This window comes from Letharia columbiana (assembly GCF_014066305.1).
Source record: "Letharia columbiana isolate WasteWater2 chromosome Unknown Sc0000016_s0, whole genome shotgun sequence".
NCBI lineage: Eukaryota > Fungi > Ascomycota > Lecanoromycetes > Lecanorales > Parmeliaceae > Letharia > Letharia columbiana.
Genome location: NW_023501056.1, coordinates 432,379 through 457,756, shown reverse-complemented (window position 1 = coordinate 457,756; position 25,378 = coordinate 432,379). Strand labels below are relative to the sequence as shown.

Here is a 25,378-nt window from a genome sequence, read left to right as displayed (position 1 = left end):
GACTGGCAGATAGAGTGTGCTCGGATGGCGCAGACATTCCGTCAATCCATCGTCACAATCGCTGGACCAGCAGCAGACAATACCGATGCAGGGTTCCTTCGCGAGCGACCAGCACCCATCGTGGAGCCTTGTGAGCTTGAGCTGCGAGATAGGAATCTCAAAGTCTTGGGTACAGTTACCATAAGCTTCCTAGACTACTATGACAGCCCTCTACCAAGGCCAGAGAAAGACTTGCCGTTGGCGACTCGCGCCTGGATACTGCAAGAGAGGCTGCTGTCTCCGCGAATCTTGTACTTTGGTAGCGGGAAGATGTACTGGGAATGCCAGTCAGTGGAATGGTACGAGAATCTGCTATACCTTTGGGTTGAGATAGCCCTTCCAACTGTTTCGAAGAGGGTTCTGTCGGCGCCACTGGATGATTTCAATTTGCGTGCACTCTGGTATCTCATCGTTGGCACCTATACTCAATGTAAGCTCACGGACGGAAACGACAAGCTACCCGCGCTCTCAGGTTTAGCCTACCAAGTTCAGAAGATGAACAACGACACTTACCTTGCCGGATTATGGAAGGAAGACCTACTCACCGGTTTAACCTGGTACACGCCAAACCAAAGCGTCCACAAGCCCAAGAGCCTAAGGCGGGCGAAACAGAACGCACCGTCCTGGTCTTGGGCGGCCTGTGATGATCGGGTCCTTTTTCTCAACATGTTTTCAAGGCCTAAAGAAAACCTAAGGATTGACCTTGAGATTACAGATGTTCAAGCGGAAGCTGTTGGCTATGATCCGTACGGTCAAGTGAATTTCGGTAGGCTGAAAATTGAAGGTAAGCTCAAAGCTTCTGTGATTCGGAGATTTTACCACCGTGAGCTCGCAGTCTACAAACTTGACTTATGTATGTCTGGAACGGACAATTGGAAGTTCGCCGAATACTACTCAGATGCGGGAGAGGCGGGAAAGGCGGCTTCTTTTGTTCAAAGCGAATCGGACATATATGAGCGTAACGTCAATACTTTTTTGATAGATTTGGGACAGCGGAACAGGTGGTCTGGCCTGGCACTGGTTGCAGATGATAGAGTGCCTGGTGTGTACAGACGGCTGGGCCTAATCCAACATACGCCGTTGAATCGCTTTGATCCTAACGGAGCGCTGGACCTTTTGACGGAAGAGGCTGCACAATGGTTCGATGGCTGCGAAAAGGTTCAATTGGACATTATGTGAGTAGCGACCTAGCAACGTAAATGCAGCGGTAGCTACTGATGCCTCGGCCTCGCTCCTGACTTCCGCATTGCTTATCAGGATCTCGCCAGCAAGAGGTGATCCAGCGCCCTGTCCGAGTGATGAATACTCTTCCAACCATCCCGCCAGGAAAATGCCCCTTCAAGAGTACAGCGCTAGTCACGGCCCTAACCCTACTCTCGGAAGGCGCCCCTGTAACACGGGACGGTCTCGGGCCCCATGACTATTTCCTGGGAGTGGAACGTTCGGGATCTCTATTAGGTCTGATAAAGGCAATAGGCTCCAGACAGGGGTTCAGTTCAGGCGCAATTCCGAAGCAGATTTAAGCGCATTATCCAGGGTCATCCGAGATCTTGGCGCAAAAGTCTTGGCCTTTCGGTGCAGCCCCCTGTACACAATTTACGCGTAGCAAGGCCTACTTCAGCAACAGCCCCTCAGTTCAGGTCTTCCAGTCCCTCACTCTAGACTCAGTGATCCCTTCATCAGAAACAGCTCCCTCTTGCCCAACATCATGGCCTCCCGCTCCACCACGCAGCCATCTCAAGCCGCCCCAAAGTCCCCATTCTTCCAGCAACGTGACGCGTTAGTGGGGGAGATTGCCATTGTATGTCTCTCTCTTGCTCACTCACACCCCTCATATCTAGAACATACCTCTACTGACGCGTCCGACCGAACAGAGCCTCGAGAATGTCCTTCAAAATATGAACAAGCTCAATCGCTCACTGGAGGGCGTAATTGCCGTCGGCAACGAATTCGGAGCGGTGGAGGCGCTGTGGAGTCAGTTCGAAGGGGTGATGGCGCAGGAGCCTGGGGGGGAGGGTAAGGAGGGGGAGACAGAAGGGAGTGGGGAAGAGGAGGAAGAAGAAGTTGAGAGTGCTGGAGAGGCGGAGAAGGTGGATGAAAGGGGGAGGGGACGATGAAAGTAATATGGAGAAGGAGAAAGAGAGAGATCTGTCATGATTTATGAGTTTATGGAGACATGAGATAAGACTTGGGGTGATGAGTTGGCGAGAGCTACACGAGCACGGCGTGTCCCCGCTTCGAGACTCGTGCAAGCGAGGAGAGGCTGTTATGATGGGTTAGAGATGCATTGTTATGTGGATGAAAGCTATGTGTTCCGACTGGAACGCCGGCAGCGCCAAGATACGTTATTCTGCGGCCGTAAAGCAGGAACATGAACAATGGGAGGATTAATCCGCACAGAGACCTGACGGCGCTTTTTCAAAAACCGTGTACGGGCAAGATCGTTAGGGGAGAGGGGGCTGGTAACAGCGCGCCCACTTCGACCAAGGGGCCTCATAGAATCCGACATTCTCTCTTCTTCGACTTCTTCTCCCTGCCAGCTCCTGCGGCTGCACCCTTTCCAACGAACGACTGCTGAGTCTGCTTCCGCTCCTTCATCTGTATTTCTCGGCCCACCGCTGTGTCCACGGCAAGATCGAAGATCTCATGTACGCCCAGCATTTCTTTGCTGCTGCATTCGACATAGGTGGCTCCCATTTGTCTTGCGACATTTTGACCTTGCTCTTGCGTTACTGGGGTTAGGCCTTGGGTCTTGAGGAGGTCGATACAGGCGCGTTTGGTGCGGAGGTCTGATTTGAGGCCGACGAGCATAAGGGGGGTCGTGGGGCAGAAATGGAGGACTTCGGGGTACCACTGTGATTACATGTCAGATGAGAGTCACCGCAATGCGACAGATGACATGCTTACCTTGTCCATGACGTTCTCTAATGAGTTGGGGCAGTCGATGGCGAAGCAGACAAAGAGGAGATCGGTTTCCGGGTATGAAAGTGGTCGAAGGCGATCATACTCTTCTTGGCCTGCGGTATCCCATAGTGCTAACTCAACTGTCTTGCCGCTAGGTTTATGTTCTGTGTGTGAAAGGTAGTTCTCAAAGACCGTAGGAACATATTTCTAGTCTGAATTAGCCTCACTTGTCTAATGCTCAGGCTTATTGCTCACCTCAGGAAAATAGCCTTGGCTGTAGCTTATAAGCAAGCATGTCTTGCCGCATCCTCCATCACCTACAACTACAAACTTTTTCGAGTATGCTGGTGGCTGTGTGATGTTGGTCCCTGCCGATACCCTATCTGACGAGCTCGCAGCGCTCATGGTGCCGTTGCTGTTTCGCGTGCTCTGCTGTCTGACTGGTTTCCGATGTGGCGATATCGATCCAGATTGCGAGCCCACCACACCGCTTCTCCTCGAGCCTCGCCGTAGGAAGTCATAATTCTCGTATGATGTTTGTTCTGTCATTTTGAAGCTGGTCTTGTAGGATTGCTTGCGTAATGGGATGCTAGTGGTTGCGGAACGCTCCCACAAAGCCGTGGAATGCTCTTCGAAATATACACAAAGATCTTATGTAGTGCGGGCTTCTTTATGGAAAGTTTGTGCGATATGAGATTGGTCTTCGTTTCCCATAGTTCGCAAAGCTCCTTGTATTTACGCAGCCTCGTTGGCTAAACAACAATCTTATCGGAGCCGCTTCCGCGCGCGGCTACGCTAGCGACAGTCGACCTTTCATGGCTTTCTCGATCTTGCTCAATCCTCCCCAAAGAATTGCGGCGCATTTTTTTTCTTACCTTCTGTAGGAGAGCGCAGTCTTCTTACGATGCTGTACCAATCATGACTTCCGATGCTCTAGAAGCTGATCGAACGATGTCGAAGCCAGAGAGCTTCCTGCAGCCATTGCCCAGTCTGAACGTGGTCACGAATGTGGAGAAGCTGGATGCGGGATTGCGGGGCCTGGACCACTGTGAGCATGTATTACAGATGCTTTAGTCGCTTGCGTTGCTAAACTGCGAATTAGACAGGACGAAGCTCCCATTATGGCGCTACATACCCCGTAAACGACTCATTCCTTTAGTACGCTGGGAGACACCGCATTTAGCAGTCATCCAGAGAAGCGTTCGATCTCCAGCTCTTGACACGTACTTTTCAATAACGGCGAACCTTGGAACTCATACTTTCTTCATGGTGTTCTTACCAATACTCTTCTGGTGCGGCTACACAAGTCTGGGGAGAGGCATGGTACACGTGCTTGCTTCAGGAGTCTTCTTTAGTGGCTTTCTCAAGGACATGTGGTGTCTGCCGCGCCCACTTTCGCCTCCTCTGAACCGGATTACCATGTCACGTTCCGCGGCTCTAGAATACGGCTTTCCCTCGACTCACTCAACTAACGCAATGTCTGTAGCAGTCTATGCGCTCTTCATGTTGCACGCCCCCGACTCAAGTGTACCTTCTGCTGTTACGATTGGATTGGAGGCCGCCTCTTGCTGCTATGCTGTCTCTATAGTATTTGGACGACTCTACTGTGGCATGCATGGATTCTTCGATGTACTCGTCGGCAGTGCACTAGGTGCTTCACTTTCCATTGTTCAATGTCTATATGGTGACAGCTTTGATCATTTTATACATACTGGGTCTTTCAAGGCGCCCACAGTAGTCATTCTAATCATTCTGGTCCTCGTACGCATCCATCCAGAGCCGGCTGATGACTGCCCATGTTTCGATGATAGCGTCGCATTTGCTGGAGTTATGATCGGCGTTGAATTGGGCAATTGGCATTTCGGTCGGAGCGGCCGTGCTTGGAACGAGCCCGCTCTTGCAACCGTGCCATTCGATCTCGAAGCTCTCGGCTGGCCCAGAACGATCGCGCGCATCGTCATTGGTGTTCTAATGGTCTTCGCGTGGAGAGAAGTCATGAAGCCAGCTCTACTGAAGTCACTTCCGCCAATTTTCCGGGTTGTAGAGATGCTTGGGTTGAGCCTACCAAGGAGGTTCTTTGTACAGGCTTCGTAGGTCCAATGTGCCTACGGATTCATTACACCGTGTGCTGACTAGCGTTCAGAGAATACCAACAGGTCCCAAATCAGAAAGATGACAATGTTATACCAGCGGTTTCTGAAATTCCTTCACTGCTTACCTCTTTTCGTCATCCTCGCAGGAGTCGCTCAGTATCAGTGGGACCCCAATCTGAAGCCGACGCCTACGAGACCCTAGCCTACCGCGACAAACGTCGCAGACAGAGCAAGTCAGAAATGACCATGGCAACGCCAAGGATCGACGAGAAAAGCAGCTCGGAAGAAAACGGGCCTGGCTACTTTAGCATCTCGACATCACACAGGGTTTCGAGCAGACACCCAACAGCTGGCTTGCCAACACCAGCAACGTCCAATCTGGACCTCTACAAGTCAATGACTGAACCTGAGCAAGTTTTGTATACGCCCTTGACCCCTGGGACTGCGTCAGGAGCTAGTAGCCGCCGGCCAAGTTCAGAAAGAAGACAAGATGAGAGAGAAGAGCGTGAGATGTTCTCAAAGCTTGAAAAGCCTAGAGTACGATACGATGTGGAGGTTATCACCAAGCTTATTGTCTACACTGGTACGCTTGGCATTTCACCATTAGCGATGCTGATCTGGCTAATAAAATGCGGCAGGTATTGCCTGGATCGCTGTCGAAGGCGCTCCCATTCTGTTTGAGACAATCGGCCTCGGGCTTGGTACCCAACCTGGCTGAAAGAGGAGACGGTGAATCCCGAGAATACAAATATGCTGAGCTATATTTGCCGAAGTATCTGGTCAGTTGCACGGTCCAGCTTTTGAGGGCCCAATATCACAAGCCGAGCCTTCAGAAGCTCCGGAATCCAGTATCAAAGCTGGGCAATTACCTTGTCCATCCTCAACAGGGTCGAAGGCTGACCCTCTTGGCCGAGACTGGATCGCTGAGGCGAAATGTCTGGTTCTCTATATGCTGTAAGCAGGACAGGTCCACGCGTCCCTTGGTTCTAGCCGTAATCGACGGACGCGGCGGGTTTATCGTAGCCTACGTCACGCGGTATTTGGAAAGGCATGACAATCTGTGGAAGCTGGCTAGCTGGGGAGTTGAGGACCACTCGGGGCGGGAGTGGTTCTTAAGTTTCGATGCACAATCGGTTCTAGCCGAAAGACGCGCACTTGTAAAAGATGGAAGGTCTGTGGATATTGGGCCAGTACTCTGCTTGCTTTGAATGCAGTGGCAAAACAAGTCCTGCTGTCTATCGGTACCGCAGCAGTACTGGGGTCTTCACGGATCAACGGCTGGATGTGCGTGCCGGGAAAGTCAGCAATGTCTAGCAGGTGTCGGCTAAGACTTGTATGCTAGTACCACGTATGGTAGCTACATCAGTAATTGGTCTACATCTAATTCCTATTATGAATAGAGGTTCCTCGAGTTGAAAGGCGCTTCCTGAGGTCTTATGCAGCTAAACCATATGTGGTATGGTGGCTCGATAGGGTCGATAAGGTACCTTAGATCCTCCAGCAGGCTTCTCCATAGATTCATCATCCCTACTACCCACACCAGACGTACCCAGTCCTTTTGATCCCTCCTTCAGTGTGCCATTAGCAATGTAATCGTGGTGCTATGTTCAAATGCTATGTCGACTTCACGACGCCATTGAGACCCAGATTCTCGGTTCATTCTTTGAACACATTAAAGCATGCAAGGTAATGATTCCGAACGACTCGGCAGTCATCGAAGTAGGGGTCCAATTGACGATACTTCGACATCACGTATCGCTCTCATTGTTCCGAAAACACGCGTCAAGAAGATCAAAGACGCCCTAGAAGCGCATGGAATTTTAGATAAGACCGTCAAGATCAGACCAGCTAGACTTGAGGAACAAAATGCCTACTTCGAGGGGACTTCGATCGAGCCTCCACTTGATGTCTTTTTCATCTCTACTAAGCTTTCCGTGGGCATAGAGCGAGTCAACTCGGATACTTTACCTGTAAAATTGGACCTACTCCAGTCGCTTGGGCTAGTGAAGAGTGAAGCAGACATTGGCATAATCGCCTTCAAGCAGACCCATGACATTCGTGGCCTCCTCGGGTCTGGCAGAGTCTGTGAAGATGGCTCGAGTTCTTATCAACCATCTGCGAGCGAAACATCTACCATCAACCCTTTAGCTCGGACAATAGACTACTGGCTTCATCAGCTGCCTCGTGAGGAAGCCGAGCGGCCTTTCACCAGAGATGCCGTACCGTCTTACAGCTGGACCTACATGATCTATCCGCCTCTTCTCCTTCTCCCGCCTACTGCTCTATCGAAGCTATCGTCCATCTTTGCCTCGAAAGGTCAAAGTATTCCCAAAGATTTTTCTTCTCTTTGGTGTCTTCTGTCCAGAGACTTCAAAACATCGCATATCGCTTTTAATGCTCCGATACTTGCAAGTGTTTCAAAAGAAGCTTCGGCCCAAGGCGGAGGACACCCAGAGACGAATATTCTCCGCTCTCCCACAGGCCTAGCACCTTTATACGGAGACTTTGGGCCAGCTTTATCGATGACTCATGTCCCTACTATCGCGGACTTCTCCTCGGCATTCTGGTGCACAGCTCAACAGAACGGTATCTTCCAGACTTGGGCTCCGCGTTATACGATGTTCTCTCGTGGCAACATCTCGGAAAAAAAACGCATCCTAAGCCTCAAAACACTGACGGAAAAGCAATTGGGAAGTCGGCCAGAGGAGACAAGTGCTGTGGATCTCTATGCAGGCATTGGATACTTCGCTTTTAGCTATGCTAAGGCCGGGGTTGGCAAAGTGCTGTGCTGGGAGATCAATCCATGGAGTGTTGAGGGGCTAATGAGGGGAGCGCAGAGGAATAGGTGGGCCGTTGAAGTCATCACAGATGGTCAAGCATTTAACAAGACTATCAACCAAGGAGAACGCTTAATCGTCTTTCAAGAAAGCAATGAGCACGCAGCAAGGAGAATAGCTGCCATGAAAGACAGCATCCCTCCCGTCCGACATGTCAATTGCGGCCTCTTACCCTCTTCGAAAGACAGCTGGGAGGTAGCAGTGCAAGTGCTCGACCCTACAGGAGGATGGATTCATGCGCACGAGAATATCGCGAAAAAAGACATAGAGGGCAGAACGGAAGAAGTCGTCTGCATTTTCAATCGACTAGTTGGGAATCACTGTGTGCATGAGCCTACAGAAAAGTGGAGAGTTCAATGCGAACACGTCGAGCAAGTCAAGAGCTACGCTCCTGGTGTAATGCACTACGTTCTGGATATATCCATCTCGCCTCCAGGATGAGGTAAGGGGGAGATACATCTAGCATGTCTGAACTCATCGGCACCGTGATCCAAGTTTGGAGCCGTTGGGGAGCCCAAAACCCCAAGGACCAGTCAGGCATACCCGCACCTTGGCAAGAAGTGGAAAGTCTAATGGGTCATGAGGCCCAAGAGCTTCTCTGATTGCTAGGTCATGAGGAAGTCACGCCGGGGTTTATGGGCTTTCACCTCCATTGCAAGAGATTTTAGGTACATGACTCTCAAATCCGATCTCTTTCTTTGCAGTTTTTGTAACCCCGGTTATCAAGCATAAGACGTCTACATAAACAAGTGGTCTGCATGGTGTTGCACTTCGCCGAAAGACCGCTATACGTTCTGCATGAGACACGTCTGCAAACACCATATCTGCGCTCATTGCCCTGTCAAGGATCAAAGATTGTGTCGTGCTGTTCGTGCTTCGTGCTTCTCGGGCTGGTCTGGCTGATCCGCCGTTTCTCCGTCATGGAGAAACATGATGTCCACGAAGTTGTCAATGTCATTCTTCTGTCGTCGAGTAGTCAGCACACGAAACCTCGCCAAAGGTCCTCAAAACCACTTACCTCATCGATTATGGCCGCTGTCTCACCGTCAAACTCCAGCAACTTCACCAGCTTAGCCTTCTCCATCCTGCTGAAAAGCCATTGATCTGCAAGCTTGCGATCCCATTCTCGATCAGACGCAGCCCAACAAGCTCGCAGGACAACCTCCTTTTGACCACATGATTTTCGAAGTCTCGCCGCTTTGTGAGTGATTTGCTTCACGGTGCGGACATTGGGATGGCACTTTTTCGCAAGGATGTCAGCAATTGTAGCGTATTTGACTTGACGTGAGGCGTAGTATAGGAGAACAATCTCTTCTTCGATGGTCCACTTTGGCATTTTGGGAGTATGAAGGGAACAGTGACCTTGGTGATCGAGCTGAGAGAGACGACAGGCGACCCTTTATTCATGTCTCATCTCCTTTGGTTACGAATCTCATAATTGGTTAGCTTCTCTTGGAACAACAAGCGAGTCGTCAAGACCTGCCTGCCGAATAGCTTCATTGCTTCGGCCATGAGCTCGAACGGCGCCACTAAGCCATGATCAACGGGCAGGAATCCTTCCCGAGAAACGAGGCTATTGTTGAAAAGCATCGCTAAGCTCACGACTTGGGAGACCAATGAGGACCGAAAAGGCCCAGCTTGCATAGAGTGTCTTTACAGGGACAAACTCTAGAATCAGCAGTCTAGGAATGAGTGTGCTTATCTACGCTAGAGCTCTATGGCACATGCCGTTTGTGCGCTGGCAATGAGCGGATTCGATGTCAAGGTCTTGGATGAGATGTCCGTTCAACTAGCGATCTGAACTCTTGATAAATTTGATTGGTGATGCGTGTTGCAGACGACATTAGTTGAATTTGGGTCAATCCACGAGAGTCAGGAACTAGGTAGGCCTACGATGTAGGAAATCGCCAACCCTGGGGACGACCGAGATAGATCCACGGAGGTCACGGGCATCTCGAGAAGTGACTAGCTGAAGAACGGATATTCGTCGGAGGCTGCATGACTGCAGATTCGACCATCGTCCGACGGCAAGATTCAATTATCGCGGATTTAGTCGGTCTGTGGATAAAATTGTTAGACTCCGACATGACTGTTGAGGCTTTGGAAATCGGTTTTCGAAGAGTCCGCGGCTCTGAAAGATAGAGCTCTATGAAAGGGCTTCGATTGACAGAGATAGCAGGATGGACTGCGAGGTGGCCCTTTTGACGCGGCATGTACCAGTCAAGGTACGCAGAGATGGCTTCGACGCTGAATAGACGTGACAATCTTCAGGATTGGATCCCGTGCCTGAAATCCTGAAATGGGTCATATCCGATGTTGCTGTGCGAATTCAACCTCACTAGAGAATCCAAAACGTTTTGGTACTTCAAGGCGGAGACAGTTCATATTCGTTCACGCTACCGGAGTCGCATACAAAGCCCCGTTTTTGTCTTGGAAAGTATTTAATTATTCAGCGCCATAAGCTTCTCTTGCGCGAAAGATGATCCTTCGACAAGATCTTCTAGTGTGCAGTACATGACGGAAAGCACTCGCAGATACCCAAACCCCACACGACGTATGCAATATAACAGCAGCAATCCCACAGCACCATCATCAACAACCCCTCAGCCGCCAGATACTAGCTTCACTCTCCTTCAGTGTCTTGCTCCACCGCTGAAACTCAGATTATTAGACATTGAGAGTCATGGTATCCAAAAACTTGTCGATGTCGTGGTCCTGCCGCAGCTTCGTTAGCATGCGAGAAGCAGCTGCGTAGTTTCAAAGTGCTTACCGGCTCAATGATGGCGGCAGTCGCACCATCAAATTCAAGCACTTTCTCCAGCTTGCCCTTCTCCATCATGCGGACAAGCCACGAATCGACGACCTTTCGATCCCATGGTCGAGCTTGACCGGTGTTAATCGTCGTGTTTTGCATTTGGCCTAGACCAGCGTCCTGAGAGGCATTTTTGAGTTTGCGCAACCGGTTGGTGAGACTTGCCTTTTTGTGGACAGAGGTATGACATTTATGCTGGAGGAGTTCGATGATGGTGCAGTACCTGATCTCACGCGAGGCGTAGTACAGTACGACCACCTCCTCCTCCGTCGACCAGTTGCCCATGTTGGAATGGCTGAGGGCTCAGGGAAAGACGTGGTGGTGGGGCCGATATCTATGGCGTGTATATTCCGTGAAATCTGGCTTGTGCTGAAGACGGATCGTGACCAAAGGAGGGGGTAACCTCTCTCTAAATAGTTCAAGCTCAAAGGTCGTTGCACTCACATCGCTGTACCTGACCAATCTCGGAGCAAAGGTGCAATGCGACCTTCTGTTGGAAAGCTTCGGTCATTCAGATCGAATGACGCTACGAAGCCCAGGACTTGTCACAATCGTCCGGCTCAAGAGAATGGATGTAATGTTGAATTACATTGCCAATCCTAGGAATTGGAACACTGGTTAAGACCGACTGGGTCTAGACCATATGGACCTTATTGCAAAATCGTCTTCAGTAAATGACTCGGGTACGAGGGGGCGCGTCGTTAACACAGCACTCAAGAGCCAGAAAAGCTCTCTGCTCATTGGCGTTTCCATTTTCCCCTCCAAGGATTTCTCACGTGGTCTACCGAAGGAGGCCGATAAGCTCGCCAGGTCCGAAGCGGATGGGCCGAATCCGCGGAATAACACTTCTGACCTAGCGAATCCGGTGCAATCTCCGAGAGTCGACAATTTACTGCAGCCATGACCGTCGCCACCAAACCTGCTGCACTCGGAAGACCGGCCCTCATCGACGAAGACGACGAAAGTCTCGAGAAGCTACAAGCAGCTTGACGAGTTCTCATCCGAGATTACGACGCTGCACAATGAGCTTTTTTTTGCCCAGAGGATTCTGTTCCAAATACCTTTGTAGGACTGTGTACAGCATGATTACGCAGACCATGAGACGACTTGTGGACTGATCTTCTCAGAAAGTATGATGGTCCGGAAGAGCAAACGGCTGTCCAGAAACCTCCATCAGATGTGTGGTGAGTCTTCGTAGAAACGAGAAGGCTGGTTCTGTCGCAAAACGATCTTTAGAGAGACATTGATGAGCAGAAGTGCGCTGGATGGGTGGCTTCAGGGTTGATCTAAGTTGACAAATCTCAAGAGTGTTTGTCGAATTCTCTTTCATGTGCTGAGTGACAAGGTCTAAGTCTTTCCTAGCCTGCATTCTTGGCGCTATATGGATGTGCTCCCACCATACTCCGCAATACCAGCTTGACCAAATCTCGAAATGGAGAAGCTCAGGGTGCTTTGAGGCGGAATGCGAGCTCGACCGAACAATGCAAGTCGCATTTTATGTCTGCTTCTGTATGAAAGCTGCTCGATTAGGTTCCGTGCGGCTGCATATCATGCAGAAATAACACTTTTATCCGTCATTTCTCGGTCCAGGATTAATTGTCTCCATGGACCCATGAAGCGAAAACAGTGCAAGGCCTTCAAAGCCAGCGCCCAGAGAACCGCCTAACCCACCCCTCTCAAACACCCTTACTCCATCAATTATACCCCAGATCTTACTTTGATTTCCTCAAAGAAATTCCAAAATGGCCTTCAATGCCTTACACCCCTCTCTCAGAAACAACATCCACTCACCCTAGGTCTTTCGGACAAACATGCAGTGCGACTATGTTATTCGCTTGTGTGGCCATGCGTTCGTCGCCGTCGATTGACGTTGTGGGATTCAGTGCCGACGAGGGTGGCTTACTGGGAGGCCAGAGAGGTGGAGCAGTTTGCTAATAGAGTCACGCTCGAGACTACGTTAGTCGAAATGAGAGAAACGCTGCTAAAGATCACTGACATAGCCATGAGAAAGTCATCCAGGTGCCACCCGCATAGCCTGTTGAGGGACACGGTGCTCTTAACTTGTCTTGGTTGAACGCATGCGCGCCATAAGAGGGTTTTGCGACGGAACCCCGTAAATATGCCTTATACATGGAGTTACAAAAGTTCATTCGACTTCGCAATCGGGAGATAAGGGACTTACGAAGCAATTGCACACGCTTCAAGAGAAGAGGAACAAACCATGCTTCATCTGATTGCAACAATACTATTGAGAATTGAAGCTACGCCGACCACACCAGCATGCCACAGGATCCCATCAGATCCTAGGAGCCGTCACACTCTTCGCAACCCGGAGAATGCTATCCAACTCAGCCTGCGACGACCTCCCTAGCCCACACTCAGTGGCAAGCCCAAATGTTCCGACAAACTCCGACGCAGCCTTGACCCTCTCCCTCGTCCCCTCCTCGTCCTCCGGATGCAGAAGTCCAAGATAAAACTCCGTAGTACCCAGTTCGAGCTGCTTCAATGGAGCGAAATACGCCGCATCGGCACGACTTTTGGGAACGGCCAAATGAATCCAATCGACGGGCCTCGTGGCACCTTTCAAGCTCGCATTCCCAACATCAACCAGCACGGCCGTGTCTGTAGGCTCAACGAAATGCTTTTGTCCCAGGTCACCATAGCAGAGATGGAAGCCTAGCGCAACACTCTCGTCCACAGCGGCAGCAAGTCTCAAGACGCGTTGCAAGATCCCATCTTTCACAGGTATAAACCATGCCGGCCTCGAGGCCACGTCCTCCAGGTATGCAAGTTCCTGCGCAACATCCCACTGGACAGCAAGATCACCGGCGGGAATGTGGTCTTGGATACGTCCCAGAGCGGCCAATAAAGATTCTTCGTACATGGGCTCAACGGTCGCTCTCCACGCTGGCTCCACCAAGGTTGCCTACAACGTTGAGTGGCGTCGGGAGCGGGACCTGGAAGCGTACAGCCTCGGAGATGACACCCTCGGCGCGGAGGTTGCAGAACTCGCGATACCCGGAAACGGCGTAGTCGTCGTACTCAACTGGCAGGAGCGTGACCGGCGGGGCATCCGGTCCGGGTAGGATATCGGGAGGCTTGGAGGTAAGGGGCCTTTGACGAAGGGGGATTCATTGAAGACGTCCCCTTGAAAGACAACGAAGTTGCATCGTTTGCCGGTTTCGTCGTCGGGGATGCGGCGTAGAGGGGAGGGTAGAGCGTTGCAAAGACGCTTGGTCACGGTGCGCTTATCTGGCAGACAGACGCTGCTCACTAAATGGACAGTGTCCGCGATCGTTGGGGTTCCTGCCATGGGCACAGTCATGTGGGAGTTTGTGGAGAGGAGGACAAGGTCCAAAACTGGATTCTCATCTCCCGTAATATTAGGTGTGGCAAACATGTAGACGCCCTTCCCCTTGATGATAAAACTTCTTCCTCCCCAATGTTCAACAATCTGCCTAGACCTAGCTTGGAAAGTGACAGAGCGACTCTACGCTTGGGGTCCATAATTCTATGCTTGACTGGACGAGTGCAGATGCAAAAGCATTCTCTCAACGTGCTCCGCACTCACCCTGCCGCACAAATGCGGACCCAAGCCTGAACCCCACCGAAGATGATTACCTCCACTAGTGTTGCATCGGCTGCGCAACCTTCAGCCTCGTTCTTTCATCCTCCCATTGAACGATGTTACTCCCATCCTCCGACTTCAGCACCAAAGCCGCAGGGATTCACCACTAAGGATAATAGCAAACAACGATCGGTTGACTGAACGCCGGCAAGCGGTACACATATCAGCAGGCGCACAGGAGGCGCGGGGCTAGCTGACCGCAGCGAATGTAAAATCCGTCCACCCAGCACAAGGCTGAGAACGTGCTATCCACCACGCACGGTCCATACATACGACTGCGAAGTGTGGCAGACTTTGGTGGGTGGGTTGCTATTCACCTTGGCTGAGCGACAGGCAGGCACGTTGCGCGAAGGCAGACGATGATAGCTCATCGCCAGGGCCGAGACAATCGTCGACGCTCTAGGAACATATCTGATAATCCCCGTGATGTGTATGTATGTAATGCATCCGCAGGAATCGTCGAATCACCAACCCTCCGGGTTAGGAAGCAGGCACCTCCCGTTCTCACGGATGTATTCAGATCCTGCTATTCCAAGCTCATTGCACCACCCTGGTTGGAGCGGCTGTCGTCGCAAAATGCAGTACCCCGGTACGTACATTCCGAGGCGAATACCTAGAATGAGGCTAGGTTCTCGACGGTGGAGCCAAGAGGCAGGGTTGAGAGTTCGAATGACCATTCCAGCTCCGGAGGCTCAAAACTGTCAAGGGCCATGGCAGTCATGCTCGTAAGATATCAGCGCGAGTGAACAGCAAATTCTCGAGCCATAACCGACGTCGTTTCATTACTCGGAGGTTGGGGTGTCGCTTGGCGGAAAGGGCGCGTCCGTTTCTTTCAACCGGTTTGAAGGTTCTTTGACAGGGAAGGTTCGCATACAATAATCATCTTGTCTAAAGTTCAACCGGTCAGCTCGTGCGCATAGACTCGCAAAGCCATCGAATAGCCGAAGGCTCCTATAGCCAGGATGTTGCCCCTTAAACCATGCGCATGGGGCCTAGCGATTCCACGCTGGGAAAGGAGAAAACTTGGAGGATCGAAGAATAAAAATGATCATATTCTAGCTCACGATGTTCGTACTCCACACCCAATCCACTGACCAAAAGGCACCGCACCTAGCGTGGCAACAGCCCCGGCACCGGCACACCCGCCGCCACCAACGTCACAAACACCACCAGCCCAGCCGCCTTATGCTCAAACACCGTCCCGTGCAGTCCTGTAAACCCGTTCGCCGTGCTCTGCCTCAACCTCGCCGCCACCGTAGCCACGAAGCTCCAGGGGATCAGGGTACTGCTGAAGAAACTCAATTCGAGTCCGCCGCATTGAAACCGCACCATTTGGCCCGCTATACCGTCGAGGATTGCTGGGGCGGTGGCTGAGAGAGTGGGTGGGAAGGAGGAAGAGAGCAGGTGGAGTTTGGTGTAAAAGAGGGAGAGCTTGGCCGCGGCGGGGAGGACGGGGAGGAGAGCGGACTGGGAGGTTGTGGGGTCAGTCGGTATTTCTTGTTGGGACAGAAGTGACCCGTGGAGGGGTTCTCACGTAGGTGTTGGAGCGAGAGGACCCTAGATTATCGTTTCAGAGTCAGCATTGCCTTTCCGAGAGGGTATGTGTTAAGCCTTGGAACATGTATACAGAGTAGACATTCTCAAGGAACTGTCTCGAGGCTCTAGATCTGGTCCAGAAGAGGAAAGATGAACTCCGAAAATACGTACAGCCGTTGCCCCATGAGCCGTAAGAGAGGCCGCGGTTGCTGATAGACTGGGTTTGGGGGAGTGCTGGAAGGTTGCGAAGTGGGCCGGGCACAGCTTTGGCACTGACTTCATGGTTGGCCCCATCTTTGGTGATTGTGAAAGACGTAGGTGTTGCACTGGAGAGTATGCATAAGGAGGCAAGGATAGCTGATATGGTTGAGAGCCGCAACGTCCAAGAGAGATGCATTCTGTGACCATAATGTAGCAACAGATTCAGCTGCAGAGCTTCTGAACTCGATGACAGCTTTCCAAGGGCGTACAATTTTCCTCCAAATTCGTGCATGTCTCAAGAGCAGGGTAATGGCAACACTGGCGCTGAAGCGCATGAAGGAAAGGGCGCAATAAATCACGGCTGAGAGACGGCCGTGCGTTCGATCGTAGGCCCAAGCCCTTGCGTATCGCTTTTCCAGCTCAATGCGCCCGTAATTGATCATGCGAGCCCCGTTCACAGGTCGCCCATTCTAGCCAACACCAGGATACTAACCTACAGTACAAAGTACGTCACGGAATAGTTGACGAAGAAATACCGACCAGCAGCATCCCAGAATTTGATCCAGCAAAACAGCGCAGTGAACGTAAAGTAGAAAAGCCGATGACTACCAGCGCCTCTAGTACCGCCGAAACTTCTGGGGTATGTTCTGCTCCACTATGGGCATTCGGTCCATTTGCTCCTGGTACTCTGCCTGAGCATCCATCTCATCATGTTTTCGGAAATGGGCGATGTCTTCAGGATGCGTGAGGTCTTCTTCTCTCGTATCTATCGATAGTCGACCCCGTTAGTAGACGGTAGCAGAGAAGGGTTTTAGGAAGGAGCGACCCACTCTCATCATGAAACTTCTCGAAATGATGGATTTCGTACTCATACTCGTCATCGCCATGATGTCCGGGTCCAGTCTGACATTGGAATCAAGGATTAGCATAGACTTCATGACCTTCTTCATAGCAATGGCCGAAAAAGACTCTGCACGGGTCCCAGTATGCCCTGTGGACATCCTAAGTGTGAAGGCATCAAGACAGTTGAGATCCAAGGACGACTCTCCCAATTGTCTTGACCCATCTTGAAGCCCGAGCCCAATGCTTATTGTAACGGTTGTGACAACCTACCCCAAAGTCCGGCAACCTCTTCCCATGCTTCACCCACCCATCCATCCACTCCTCCCTACTAATGGCCCCATCCCCGTCTTCGTCAAACATCCCTATAACCTCTTGTACAGCGTTTGTTTTCTTTTCCTGCGGCACATCCTTAGCGCTCTCGTCATCTAGCCCGTACGTTCGTCGGATCTCGTCGGGGCTCCATTGGCCGGACGAATCATAGTCGTGCAAGGTAAAGAAAGCGGAGGGATCGAGATTCGTAATGTGATGTTCTTCGGCCATATGACGCGTTGCCCAGTCGGCGTCGTCGGAAATGGGGACCTGGTGGCCGTGGGAGAGAGCTGTAGGGAGGAGGGTGAGAAGGGCGATGGAGATGGAGGTAGCGAGGTGGGAGTGCATGATGGGTCGGTCGAAGTGGATGATGAAGTTGATTAGATATGCTAGCGATTCTAAGTATCATCAAGTGTGACTGATGAGGTTCAGAAAACAAAGGTTGTTTGTTTGTAGGGGGGTGACAGATGTTGGAGGGTCAAAACAAGACCAGGCCATAGGCGACCAGCCACATCTGAAAGTAAAAGGACAGCCAACCGAACCCACCCCCCCCCCACACGCATCGTCAAACAACCATAAAGCCAATCCCCCAGCCCCCAGTAAGGGCTAGATACAGAAGGAGCTCGATGTATAAACCAGGGATAAGACCACCCAAAGCAAGACACAATTCACTAAAAAAGAGCTACACATGCAAAAGCAGGCCCACCATTCGAGCTAGGTCGTCGCCCCCGAAGCCCCCTCCCCCTTCTCCCATAAAGAAGGCGACCAACGAAGGAAAAAACCCAAAGGGACAACGCAACCCGCCTAAACCAAGCGCGAAAATAAAGCATCCCTAACCCAGAGAGCGAAGCTCTTTAGGCCCCATTTCAAAGTCCGCGAGGAATAAGATAAGACGAAGTTCACAATAAAAGCGGGTACTAGACAGAGATCGAGGAGCGAGTTCGCAGGGCTATATACGCAAAAACGGCCATAAGCAGGGTCAAAGGCCAAGGAGCCCAATAACAATAACAGATAGACAGGCGGTATCGCAAAGATGCGGAAACCCCAAGGCCCAGAACCCCCCCTCACGAAGCGAGATCCCCCCAAGAGACCCAACCCACATCCCAACAAATTCCGCCAAGCGGTACAAGCCCGGGCCCGGGGCTATCAGAAGCCCCACCAGAAAGGCGACAGCGAGGTCTCGAAACCTCATAGTGGCCGCCAACCCGCACACCCAACAAATTCCGCCAAGGAGCAACAGGCGGACAAAGCCTTCCGCCTACCGCCCCATGCAAGTAAAGCGAGGTCGCGACACGACAACGATGTCTCGGCGACGCGCGCCTTATTTATGTGGCGCCCATACAAAACGCAGCCACCCAAAACAACGGTATTATTACATGCAGGTAAACACCATGTTGGAGGGTCGAGGGCTTGGCATTCTATCTAGCGTGCTCTGGATGTCTTTTATTGTCTACGCCTGAGAAGATGGGAGGGAGGACAAAGAACTTCTTGAATAGCTTTGGCAATGGTTAGATCAAGAACGTAATTTGTCTAGCATCTATCTTTGCTTTAGTAGAGAAGGCAGACAAGAGTATGCCGTATGCTCTGTTCTTCGAGTCTGCATTATCTTCTTCAAGTCTGGATTAATCTCAAGCTATGTCCAAGTCGCGCGTGATCTTTGTTACCGTAGACGCCCTGGTATACGCCATGCGATTTGGACGCGAGTCCGTTTCCTGTAGATAGCGCCAATTCTCCGCCGATGCTCCTGGTATCGCTTTTCGAGATTGGGAGAAAGAACACCTCATATGCAAAGAAATTCATGAACGACGTAAACCTGATCGTAGAAAGCTAGACTCAATCGTCGATGACGATTGCTCCATCGTTTGAGTCATCAGCGATAACCAGACCATCGTCCTGGAAGCCGATGGCTTTGGAAGGCATATGGATCTTGCCACGCTTATGGCCTTGCTGTAGACCACTTTCAGGTTCTTCTAAGCTTCGCTTTCGCTTCGTACCGACAGGCGAGGTTGTCACGTGGCCATTGGTGTCCCCATTGGTGAGAGGAGCTGGTGCATGTTTGGGTTTACGGGCGATGTCGAGTTTCTTGGGAAGCTGAACGGCTTTGGTGTCTGCCGGTAAGGTCTTCTCCAATATAGCGAACGATAGGTTGACACGAGGATCATCTTCATCATCGTCAATGACGGTCAAGAAGCTGTCTGCTTTCACTCCGAGATCGCTGAATTTCTTCGACAGATTGTCATCTAGGTCTGGATCGTACAGGGTCCCGACTTCATTGTTAATGCTGAATTCATCTCCGTAGCCCAGTTGCGTCTTCAGGATATCTTCAACTAGATCTTTGAGCGTTGCTCGGTCAGGGTCGAGAATCAGGGTCGACGACATCACACCGCAGACATTACAATTGGGGTTTGGTGGCTTCAAGGTATCGCTGTTGATGACACGGGCAGCCGAGCGCTCGAGGAAGACCATTTTAGCTTTGTCTAGATCTCCTCGCATGACCTTGAAAGCTTGCATGACGCAAAGGCTGGCGGTAATGGCATTTGTTGTCGCAATAGCGGGAATGATGTTACCCGCCATTTGCTTGATATCAAACTTGGACTTTGACTCAATCCCGAAAACGATAGAGCGGAGGTTGGCGCTAGCTGCGACGAAGTCGAGGGTGTCCTCATCATCTTTGTCGAACATGAGCACAGGAGCTGCAGTGTCGGCTTCAGATCGAGCCTGAGACGTCTGCAGTCGGGTACTCAGGCGGCGAAGACTGATCACGTTAGCGGATCCGACGAGCACTTGCACTTAGGAGTACGTACCTGTCACAGAACACAGTGAAGTTCTCGGCTACCGTCCACGCCTTCTGGTCATGTTGCGCAACAGATGGTTTTGTTCCAGATGCCCCTTTTGAGACCCCATCAAAGTCAAGAGCGTTGGGCTGCTTCCTTGTCTTCCACATATCCTCCATACTCCGTAATCGATTGATGTCATCTTTAAAGACCTTATCGAACACTTTGCGAGCGAGGTCATCCGAACCCATCGACTGCCGTATGCTATTGAGCGCCTGCGACTCTTGCCTAAGGTTCTCTATCTCCTTAGCGTTCTCACTGTCCTCTGAATGATCGAATTCGGGGGTTTCCTCCTCGCTGGTCCCAAACAATTCGGTGAATAGGTAGCTCTTCGCCCACACTATGCAATGAATCGGCTGACTGGGAGTACTCCTGATAGTGCAGACAGGGAAGCTCTTGGGCACTTCTTTGGTACTACAGTCGTAGCATTCGGTTTTGCCCTGAAAAGATAAGCTTTTTGGTACCACTGCAAGACATTCGTGCGACTAACCTTGATGATGGGCTGAACCTGCCCATTGAATCCCGTCGTACCACTCTCAATCAAGGCAACGTCCGCAGCCAAGCACATCTTGTTGACATGCCGTCGCGCATCGAGGTTGTCAAGGGCATTGAATATAAGTGCGAAGCTCTGAAACCATTCTATATTGAATTGAGGATCTTTGATGTTGGCATGGTGCGCCTCGAGCTTGATGTGAGGGTTGAACTTGGCGGCGCTCTCCTTTGCGACCTGAATGAAGTATGAACAAGTGTTTTCCCAATGGTAAAGTATGATAGCCCACCAAAGCCTTAGACTTCTTGATATGCTCTTGACGAAAGAGGAATTGACGGTTGAGGTTGCTGAGGTCGATGGTGTCCAGATCAACGATGTGGATCTCACCGAAGCCGGTGAGAACAAGATTCTTCAGCAGCTCGCAGCCAATTCCTCCAGCGCCGACCATCAGAATGCGAGACTGATGAATGCCACTATCAGTAGAGGCTGACAACCGAAGGGGGGACAGAACAAACCTGTTTGATCCTAGGGTATAGATAGCCCAAGGACTGCTTTGCGAATCGATCTCGCCCCATGGCTGCGTGGGGTACTTAGGAGGGTTAGGGAGAGTTGATAGAGTAATTGGTGAAAAGATTATATGAGGGTGACATAGAACAAAAGGAACGACAGTAAGAAAGACGGGAGTAAGATGAAGAGGAATAACAAGAGTGATCACTTTGACTCCTCAAATGTAAAGCTTACAACATACTTTACTGTAAAGACGCGCTTACCGCTAGTACAACATACGGGGGCCGCTAGCGCACCTGGATCTGATCGTATTTAGAGTTTCTGTTATCAGATCGCTTTCGGTCACTCCTTTCTCTCACTCCTTCTTAATCTTGTCCTTCTGTACACTATCTTTTCCTAACTTTGGAGGCTTTATGTTGTTGTTATGTTTGCGCTTTTTTAGAATATTGGGGTTGAAAATTCGGTTTCACAGCCTAAGGCAGGCATCCTACCTGCATTAAAACTTCTCGGAGCATTTGCCGTATCAAGGTTACACTCACTGCATGACACCTCTCCGGATTCGTTGTTCTCGGAATGTCAGACGATGAGGTGGACTCCGATCTTTTGGAGCTCCTCCGCAAATCCCTGGGCATAGATGGCAACAGTTCGCCTAGACCTGCTAAAACAGGGGTCCTGGAGGATGCGGAATACATCTACGACAATTCTACTGACGTGGCATTGGACATGCGAGGGACCAAGGTCGCTGCTTCATTGATCTGGACATTGATACAAGAAAAGCAATACAGCACTCGAGACTGGTCGAAGCATGAACTGCATCCCAAAGCCAAGGATGAAAGTACCGTGGATTTCATTTTCCTTATGGATTTGCTCAACTTTTGCTTCTGGTCCGACGGTGCATTACCCGAGCAGTACGCCGTTGAGTATCGCGGCAAGACGTGGACGGGCTACTGGAGCCTTGTTGCGGCCATCCAGCGAGCTCTCGATGAAGGTACGGGTTGGAGTATGTGTTCAATTGGGTGGAGGCTTACTGGAGGCGGCCTTCAGGAATACCGATAACAAGCCCATCTTTCTGGATAAATGAAGGGAAATGCACCGATGCTTTACTCCAGCATGTATTCAGAACGTCGGCCAATTCCCCGCCAATGCCTCTTCTGGGAGACAGGATTTACTGCTTACGAGAGGCTGGATACGTCTTACGAGACCAGTTTGAGGGGACTTTTACCACTTGCATTGAGCAATGCAAAGGATCTGCTGCCGCTCTAGTCAAACTCATCGTTGACAATTTCCCCTGCTTGGACGATCGTCACAGGTTCGAAGACACCACAGTCCGTTTCCACAAGCGGACACAGATCCTAGTCGCAGACCTCTGGGCCTGCTTCGAAGGCGAAGGCTTTGGCTCTTTCCACGACATCGATCAGATCACCATGTTCGCAGACTACAGAATCCCTCAGATGCTCCACTCACTCGGCTGCCTCCAGTACAGTCCACCTCTAGAGTCTCACATCCGGCAAAAGAGAGCCATTGAGAGCGGTCACCCGTGGGAGATTCAATTGCGTGGATGCAGCATCTGGTGCGTCGAGCTTCTGAGGCGGGAGATTCGGCGTCAGCACCCGGAGACGCACCTCAATGCTATCCTGATCGATTTCTTCCTCTACGATACCATGAAGGAAATGGAGACGAAAGGCCATGACTGCATCCCCCATCATCGCACTCGAAGCATCTGGTATTGAACTGGACTGTGCCAGGTCTCGAGGAAAATTAACTGAACCTCCTGCGAGAATTCAGGCTCGATGTCATCTTGAACATTCATGACTGGTAGGCAGCAAGCCCCTTATTCAACCAGAAGCAGGGGATGAGACCCTCAAATCTTGGAACCGTTCAGCGACAGCCCTTGAGACATTTGCTTGAGCAACTTGATGCCATTGGGTATCTCAAAAGCAGGCTTCAAGGCCATAGAATAGACGCTAGACCAGGCCCCACGGCCGTAGAAAAGATATCTTCAGCAGCCATGCAATTACGATCGAGTCTGCTTCGCTCTTTGGCCTTAGCAGCCAATCATCGAAAACCCCTTCCCCTCCCCTGCCCTCTCCCACCACTTCTCCCTCCTCCGCCTCTACCCCTATGAACACCCCCACCCCCACCCCCACCTCTTCCGCGCCCTCTGCTGCCACCGCTAGAAATCTCGCTCTGAATCTGTAGCCCTTTGTTCATCCTCATCTCCTCTCTCTCCTCCTCACTGGCTTCGAAATGATTGGGCATACCGAGCATCTCACAAAACGCCTTGGTTTGCGGATTTGTGTACTCCCTCGGCTGCTCTCTGCCCACGCTGCCGATAGCAGAGCCGTCATACACCAACGCCGTGGTATCAAAGCGCGTTGGCACCGCCATCTTCCCCTGTTTGACCAGATGTTCTTCCACCCACTCCTCCTCCTTGGCTATCAAAGGTGCATAGACTGCTTCGCCCGGATCTCGGGGAGAGGGCAGGTGCGGGTCCTGAGAGCCGAAGACGCGGAGGATGGCTAGCCATTCCTTGTCGTAAGTGAGAGTTGGCGGAGCAGGTGGGGTTGAGGGAGCGAGGGGGTCAATAGATAGGAGTTGGAGGAATTTGCGGTTGGGAAGGCATTTGTCTAGGGCAAGGAAGTTAGTCGTGAGGTTCGTGATCGCTGGCGGCGGAGGAGGTGGTGGCGCGTTTTTGGATAGCTGAGGGGTCTTGGGGCGCGCGAATGAGGCGGGGAGCTGTGAGCGGAGGTCCGACGTTATGATAGAGGAGTCTGGAGGCGCTTGAAGGTTCGCTGATACTTGGGCTGTATTTGCGGCATCGTCAGAGTCGATATCAAGGTCTATCTCATCGGTATTCTTGGCGGGAGTAGGAGGCTCCGCTGGAGGGCCCTCGTCCTCAATATCATTTTGATTCTCCTCCATCTTCTTTATGCCATTGGTACTCTCACCGTTCATGGCAGGCTCCAAGCTCCCAGCTTCCTTGCCATAGTCCACAACCGCAGCGAACTTGCAATGCAAATGCGCCGCAAACCAATGAGGCGGCCTCAACCGATCCATCACATATCTTGCCGCCGAGCTCCCTAACGTCCCAGCCCTAGCATCTGCCTCAAAGAGGTCTTTCTTCCTGAACAGCGCCTTCCAATCACCCTGCCATTCCACACCCCTCGGCCAATCGTGGCTAATCCCCAGATCTACCTGTGTCCTCAACAGCAACAGCTTCCTCACGTCAATCTCCCGCACATGGTACAGACTCTTTATCTCATCCGCACTGTACGGCAGCCTCTCAAAGTGGGGCTTGTTGTAGTTGTAACCCTTCCATATACCACTGAGCCCAGCTATGCGTAGATCTCCAAAGCGAACGACATTGGCAGCACCTAGGTAGTAGATTTTGGGCGCTACCCAGCCACCGTAGTATAGCTCTTGGAGGTGGGAGCTGGCTTCATGATTACCGCCGACGAAGAGGGTGAGGTAGGGGGCAAGACGGGCGCCGCTGTAGTATTCGTGGAAATCCCCTATAGCTCGGAATTTATGGGGTACAGACATGCAATTGAGATCGTAGCTATTGCGGACTGCCTGAGCATGTTAGATATAGCTCAGTCTCGATCCTGGAGGGAGGGCGGACCTGGAAGTCGCCGCCGATGATGAGGAGGTCAATGCCCTTCCACTTGTTGATCTCGCAGGTCTTTTCGACGGAGGCGTAGATGGCGTGGAGGGTGCCATGGCCCTGTCTCTTCGTCAGTAAGGTATGGTGAATCGTTAGAGATGATTCTTACGCAACCCTCGACTGCGATGTGCATCTTATAATTAGTTTTTCAGAGTCATATGGAACGACTGCAGGTGACCATGACGCTCTCGTGGACCTCGAGTATCAAGTGTTCGAGCCAAGTGAGCTCTCCATTAATCACATGGGTTTTCGACTAAGAGATCTCAGGAGATTGAGCTCAGAGCGGTGGAACGATGAGAGGTTGGCGAGGAAGGAAGGCGACTACTGAGACAGAGGCACGGCAACTACTCTACAACTGAGCAACCATGACGGGCTTAAGTCATACATGTATATTGTATGAGTTGAATAGTGTCAAGTGGACATCCATTCTAGAGTATGAAGTCAAACACAAATGATATAACAGAGGGTGTGAGTGTGAGACTGAGAACCATAGAATTGATGATTTAGAGAGTTTTTTTTTTTTTTGTCTGGGTTTTCTTTGTTTTTTTTTTTTTTCCTATATAATTATCATTAATTATATTTTTTGTCTCTTATTTATTTTACGCCGTTTTTAGGATGAATTATATCAACTGTTACTAATATTACAATTTAAAGTTTATTATAAAATATCCACTAATATTA

General features: G+C 51.0%; 15 protein-coding genes across 15 annotated transcripts; 5 read left to right on the top strand and 10 right to left on the bottom strand.

The window, feature by feature from the left end:
* Positions 1-24: 24 nt before the first annotated feature.
* Positions 25-1,218, top strand: HO173_005735 (uncharacterized protein; the record flags this gene model as incomplete). The annotated part of the gene is made up of 1 exon (XM_037307650.1): positions 25-1,218. One exon carries the CDS (start codon positions 25-27, stop codon positions 1,216-1,218), a length of 1,194 nt encoding a protein of 397 aa, XP_037165459.1.
* A 529-nt stretch (positions 1,219-1,747) lies between these two features.
* HO173_005734 (uncharacterized protein) lies at positions 1,748-2,156 on the top strand (the record flags this gene model as incomplete). The annotated part of the gene is made up of 2 exons (XM_037307649.1): positions 1,748-1,840; positions 1,914-2,156. 2 exons carry the CDS (start codon positions 1,748-1,750, stop codon positions 2,154-2,156), a joined length of 336 nt encoding a protein of 111 aa, XP_037165458.1.
* A 376-nt stretch (positions 2,157-2,532) lies between these two features.
* HO173_005733 (uncharacterized protein) lies at positions 2,533-3,492 on the bottom strand (the record flags this gene model as incomplete). Its single annotated transcript, XM_037307648.1, has 3 exons — positions 2,533-2,892; positions 2,947-3,150; positions 3,199-3,492. The coding sequence occupies 3 exons, from the start codon at positions 3,490-3,492 to the stop codon at positions 2,533-2,535; spliced, it is 858 nt and encodes a 285-aa protein (XP_037165457.1).
* A 369-nt stretch (positions 3,493-3,861) lies between these two features.
* On the top strand, positions 3,862-5,754 carry HO173_005732 (uncharacterized protein; the record flags this gene model as incomplete). Its single annotated transcript, XM_037307647.1, has 4 exons — positions 3,862-3,991; positions 4,046-5,033; positions 5,087-5,619; positions 5,675-5,754. The coding sequence occupies 4 exons, from the start codon at positions 3,862-3,864 to the stop codon at positions 5,752-5,754; spliced, it is 1,731 nt and encodes a 576-aa protein (XP_037165456.1).
* A 62-nt stretch (positions 5,755-5,816) lies between these two features.
* On the bottom strand, positions 5,817-6,088 carry HO173_005731 (uncharacterized protein; the record flags this gene model as incomplete). Its single annotated transcript, XM_037307646.1, has 2 exons — positions 5,817-5,973; positions 6,042-6,088. The coding sequence occupies 2 exons, from the start codon at positions 6,086-6,088 to the stop codon at positions 5,817-5,819; spliced, it is 204 nt and encodes a 67-aa protein (XP_037165455.1).
* A 627-nt stretch (positions 6,089-6,715) lies between these two features.
* On the top strand, positions 6,716-8,314 carry HO173_005730 (uncharacterized protein; the record flags this gene model as incomplete). The annotated part of the gene is made up of 1 exon (XM_037307645.1): positions 6,716-8,314. The coding sequence occupies one exon, from the start codon at positions 6,716-6,718 to the stop codon at positions 8,312-8,314; it is 1,599 nt and encodes a 532-aa protein (XP_037165454.1).
* A 407-nt stretch (positions 8,315-8,721) lies between these two features.
* HO173_005729 (uncharacterized protein) lies at positions 8,722-9,209 on the bottom strand (the record flags this gene model as incomplete). The annotated part of the gene is made up of 2 exons (XM_037307644.1): positions 8,722-8,835; positions 8,892-9,209. 2 exons carry the CDS (start codon positions 9,207-9,209, stop codon positions 8,722-8,724), a joined length of 432 nt encoding a protein of 143 aa, XP_037165453.1.
* A 1,331-nt stretch (positions 9,210-10,540) lies between these two features.
* On the bottom strand, positions 10,541-10,970 carry HO173_005728 (uncharacterized protein; the record flags this gene model as incomplete). Its single annotated transcript, XM_037307643.1, has 2 exons — positions 10,541-10,588; positions 10,644-10,970. 2 exons carry the CDS (start codon positions 10,968-10,970, stop codon positions 10,541-10,543), a joined length of 375 nt encoding a protein of 124 aa, XP_037165452.1.
* A 2,011-nt stretch (positions 10,971-12,981) lies between these two features.
* HO173_005727 (uncharacterized protein) lies at positions 12,982-13,569 on the bottom strand (the record flags this gene model as incomplete). Its single annotated transcript, XM_037307642.1, has 1 exon — positions 12,982-13,569. The coding sequence occupies one exon, from the start codon at positions 13,567-13,569 to the stop codon at positions 12,982-12,984; it is 588 nt and encodes a 195-aa protein (XP_037165451.1).
* A 42-nt stretch (positions 13,570-13,611) lies between these two features.
* On the bottom strand, positions 13,612-14,085 carry HO173_005726 (uncharacterized protein; the record flags this gene model as incomplete). The annotated part of the gene is made up of 1 exon (XM_037307641.1): positions 13,612-14,085. The coding sequence occupies one exon, from the start codon at positions 14,083-14,085 to the stop codon at positions 13,612-13,614; it is 474 nt and encodes a 157-aa protein (XP_037165450.1).
* A 1,338-nt stretch (positions 14,086-15,423) lies between these two features.
* On the bottom strand, positions 15,424-16,342 carry HO173_005725 (uncharacterized protein; the record flags this gene model as incomplete). Its single annotated transcript, XM_037307640.1, has 3 exons — positions 15,424-15,780; positions 15,848-15,870; positions 16,021-16,342. The coding sequence occupies 3 exons, from the start codon at positions 16,340-16,342 to the stop codon at positions 15,424-15,426; spliced, it is 702 nt and encodes a 233-aa protein (XP_037165449.1).
* A 325-nt stretch (positions 16,343-16,667) lies between these two features.
* Positions 16,668-17,550, bottom strand: HO173_005724 (uncharacterized protein; the record flags this gene model as incomplete). Its single annotated transcript, XM_037307639.1, has 3 exons — positions 16,668-16,816; positions 16,881-16,953; positions 17,164-17,550. The coding sequence occupies 3 exons, from the start codon at positions 17,548-17,550 to the stop codon at positions 16,668-16,670; spliced, it is 609 nt and encodes a 202-aa protein (XP_037165448.1).
* Positions 17,551-19,035: 1,485 nt separating this feature from the next.
* On the bottom strand, positions 19,036-21,101 carry HO173_005723 (uncharacterized protein; the record flags this gene model as incomplete). The annotated part of the gene is made up of 5 exons (XM_037307638.1): positions 19,036-19,957; positions 20,007-20,476; positions 20,527-20,763; positions 20,816-20,986; positions 21,042-21,101. The coding sequence occupies 5 exons, from the start codon at positions 21,099-21,101 to the stop codon at positions 19,036-19,038; spliced, it is 1,860 nt and encodes a 619-aa protein (XP_037165447.1).
* A 505-nt stretch (positions 21,102-21,606) lies between these two features.
* On the top strand, positions 21,607-22,763 carry HO173_005722 (uncharacterized protein; the record flags this gene model as incomplete). The annotated part of the gene is made up of 2 exons (XM_037307637.1): positions 21,607-22,021; positions 22,078-22,763. The coding sequence occupies 2 exons, from the start codon at positions 21,607-21,609 to the stop codon at positions 22,761-22,763; spliced, it is 1,101 nt and encodes a 366-aa protein (XP_037165446.1).
* A 325-nt stretch (positions 22,764-23,088) lies between these two features.
* On the bottom strand, positions 23,089-24,830 carry HO173_005721 (uncharacterized protein; the record flags this gene model as incomplete). The annotated part of the gene is made up of 3 exons (XM_037307636.1): positions 23,089-24,606; positions 24,656-24,757; positions 24,807-24,830. 3 exons carry the CDS (start codon positions 24,828-24,830, stop codon positions 23,089-23,091), a joined length of 1,644 nt encoding a protein of 547 aa, XP_037165445.1.
* Between the last annotated feature and the right edge of the window lie 548 nt (positions 24,831-25,378).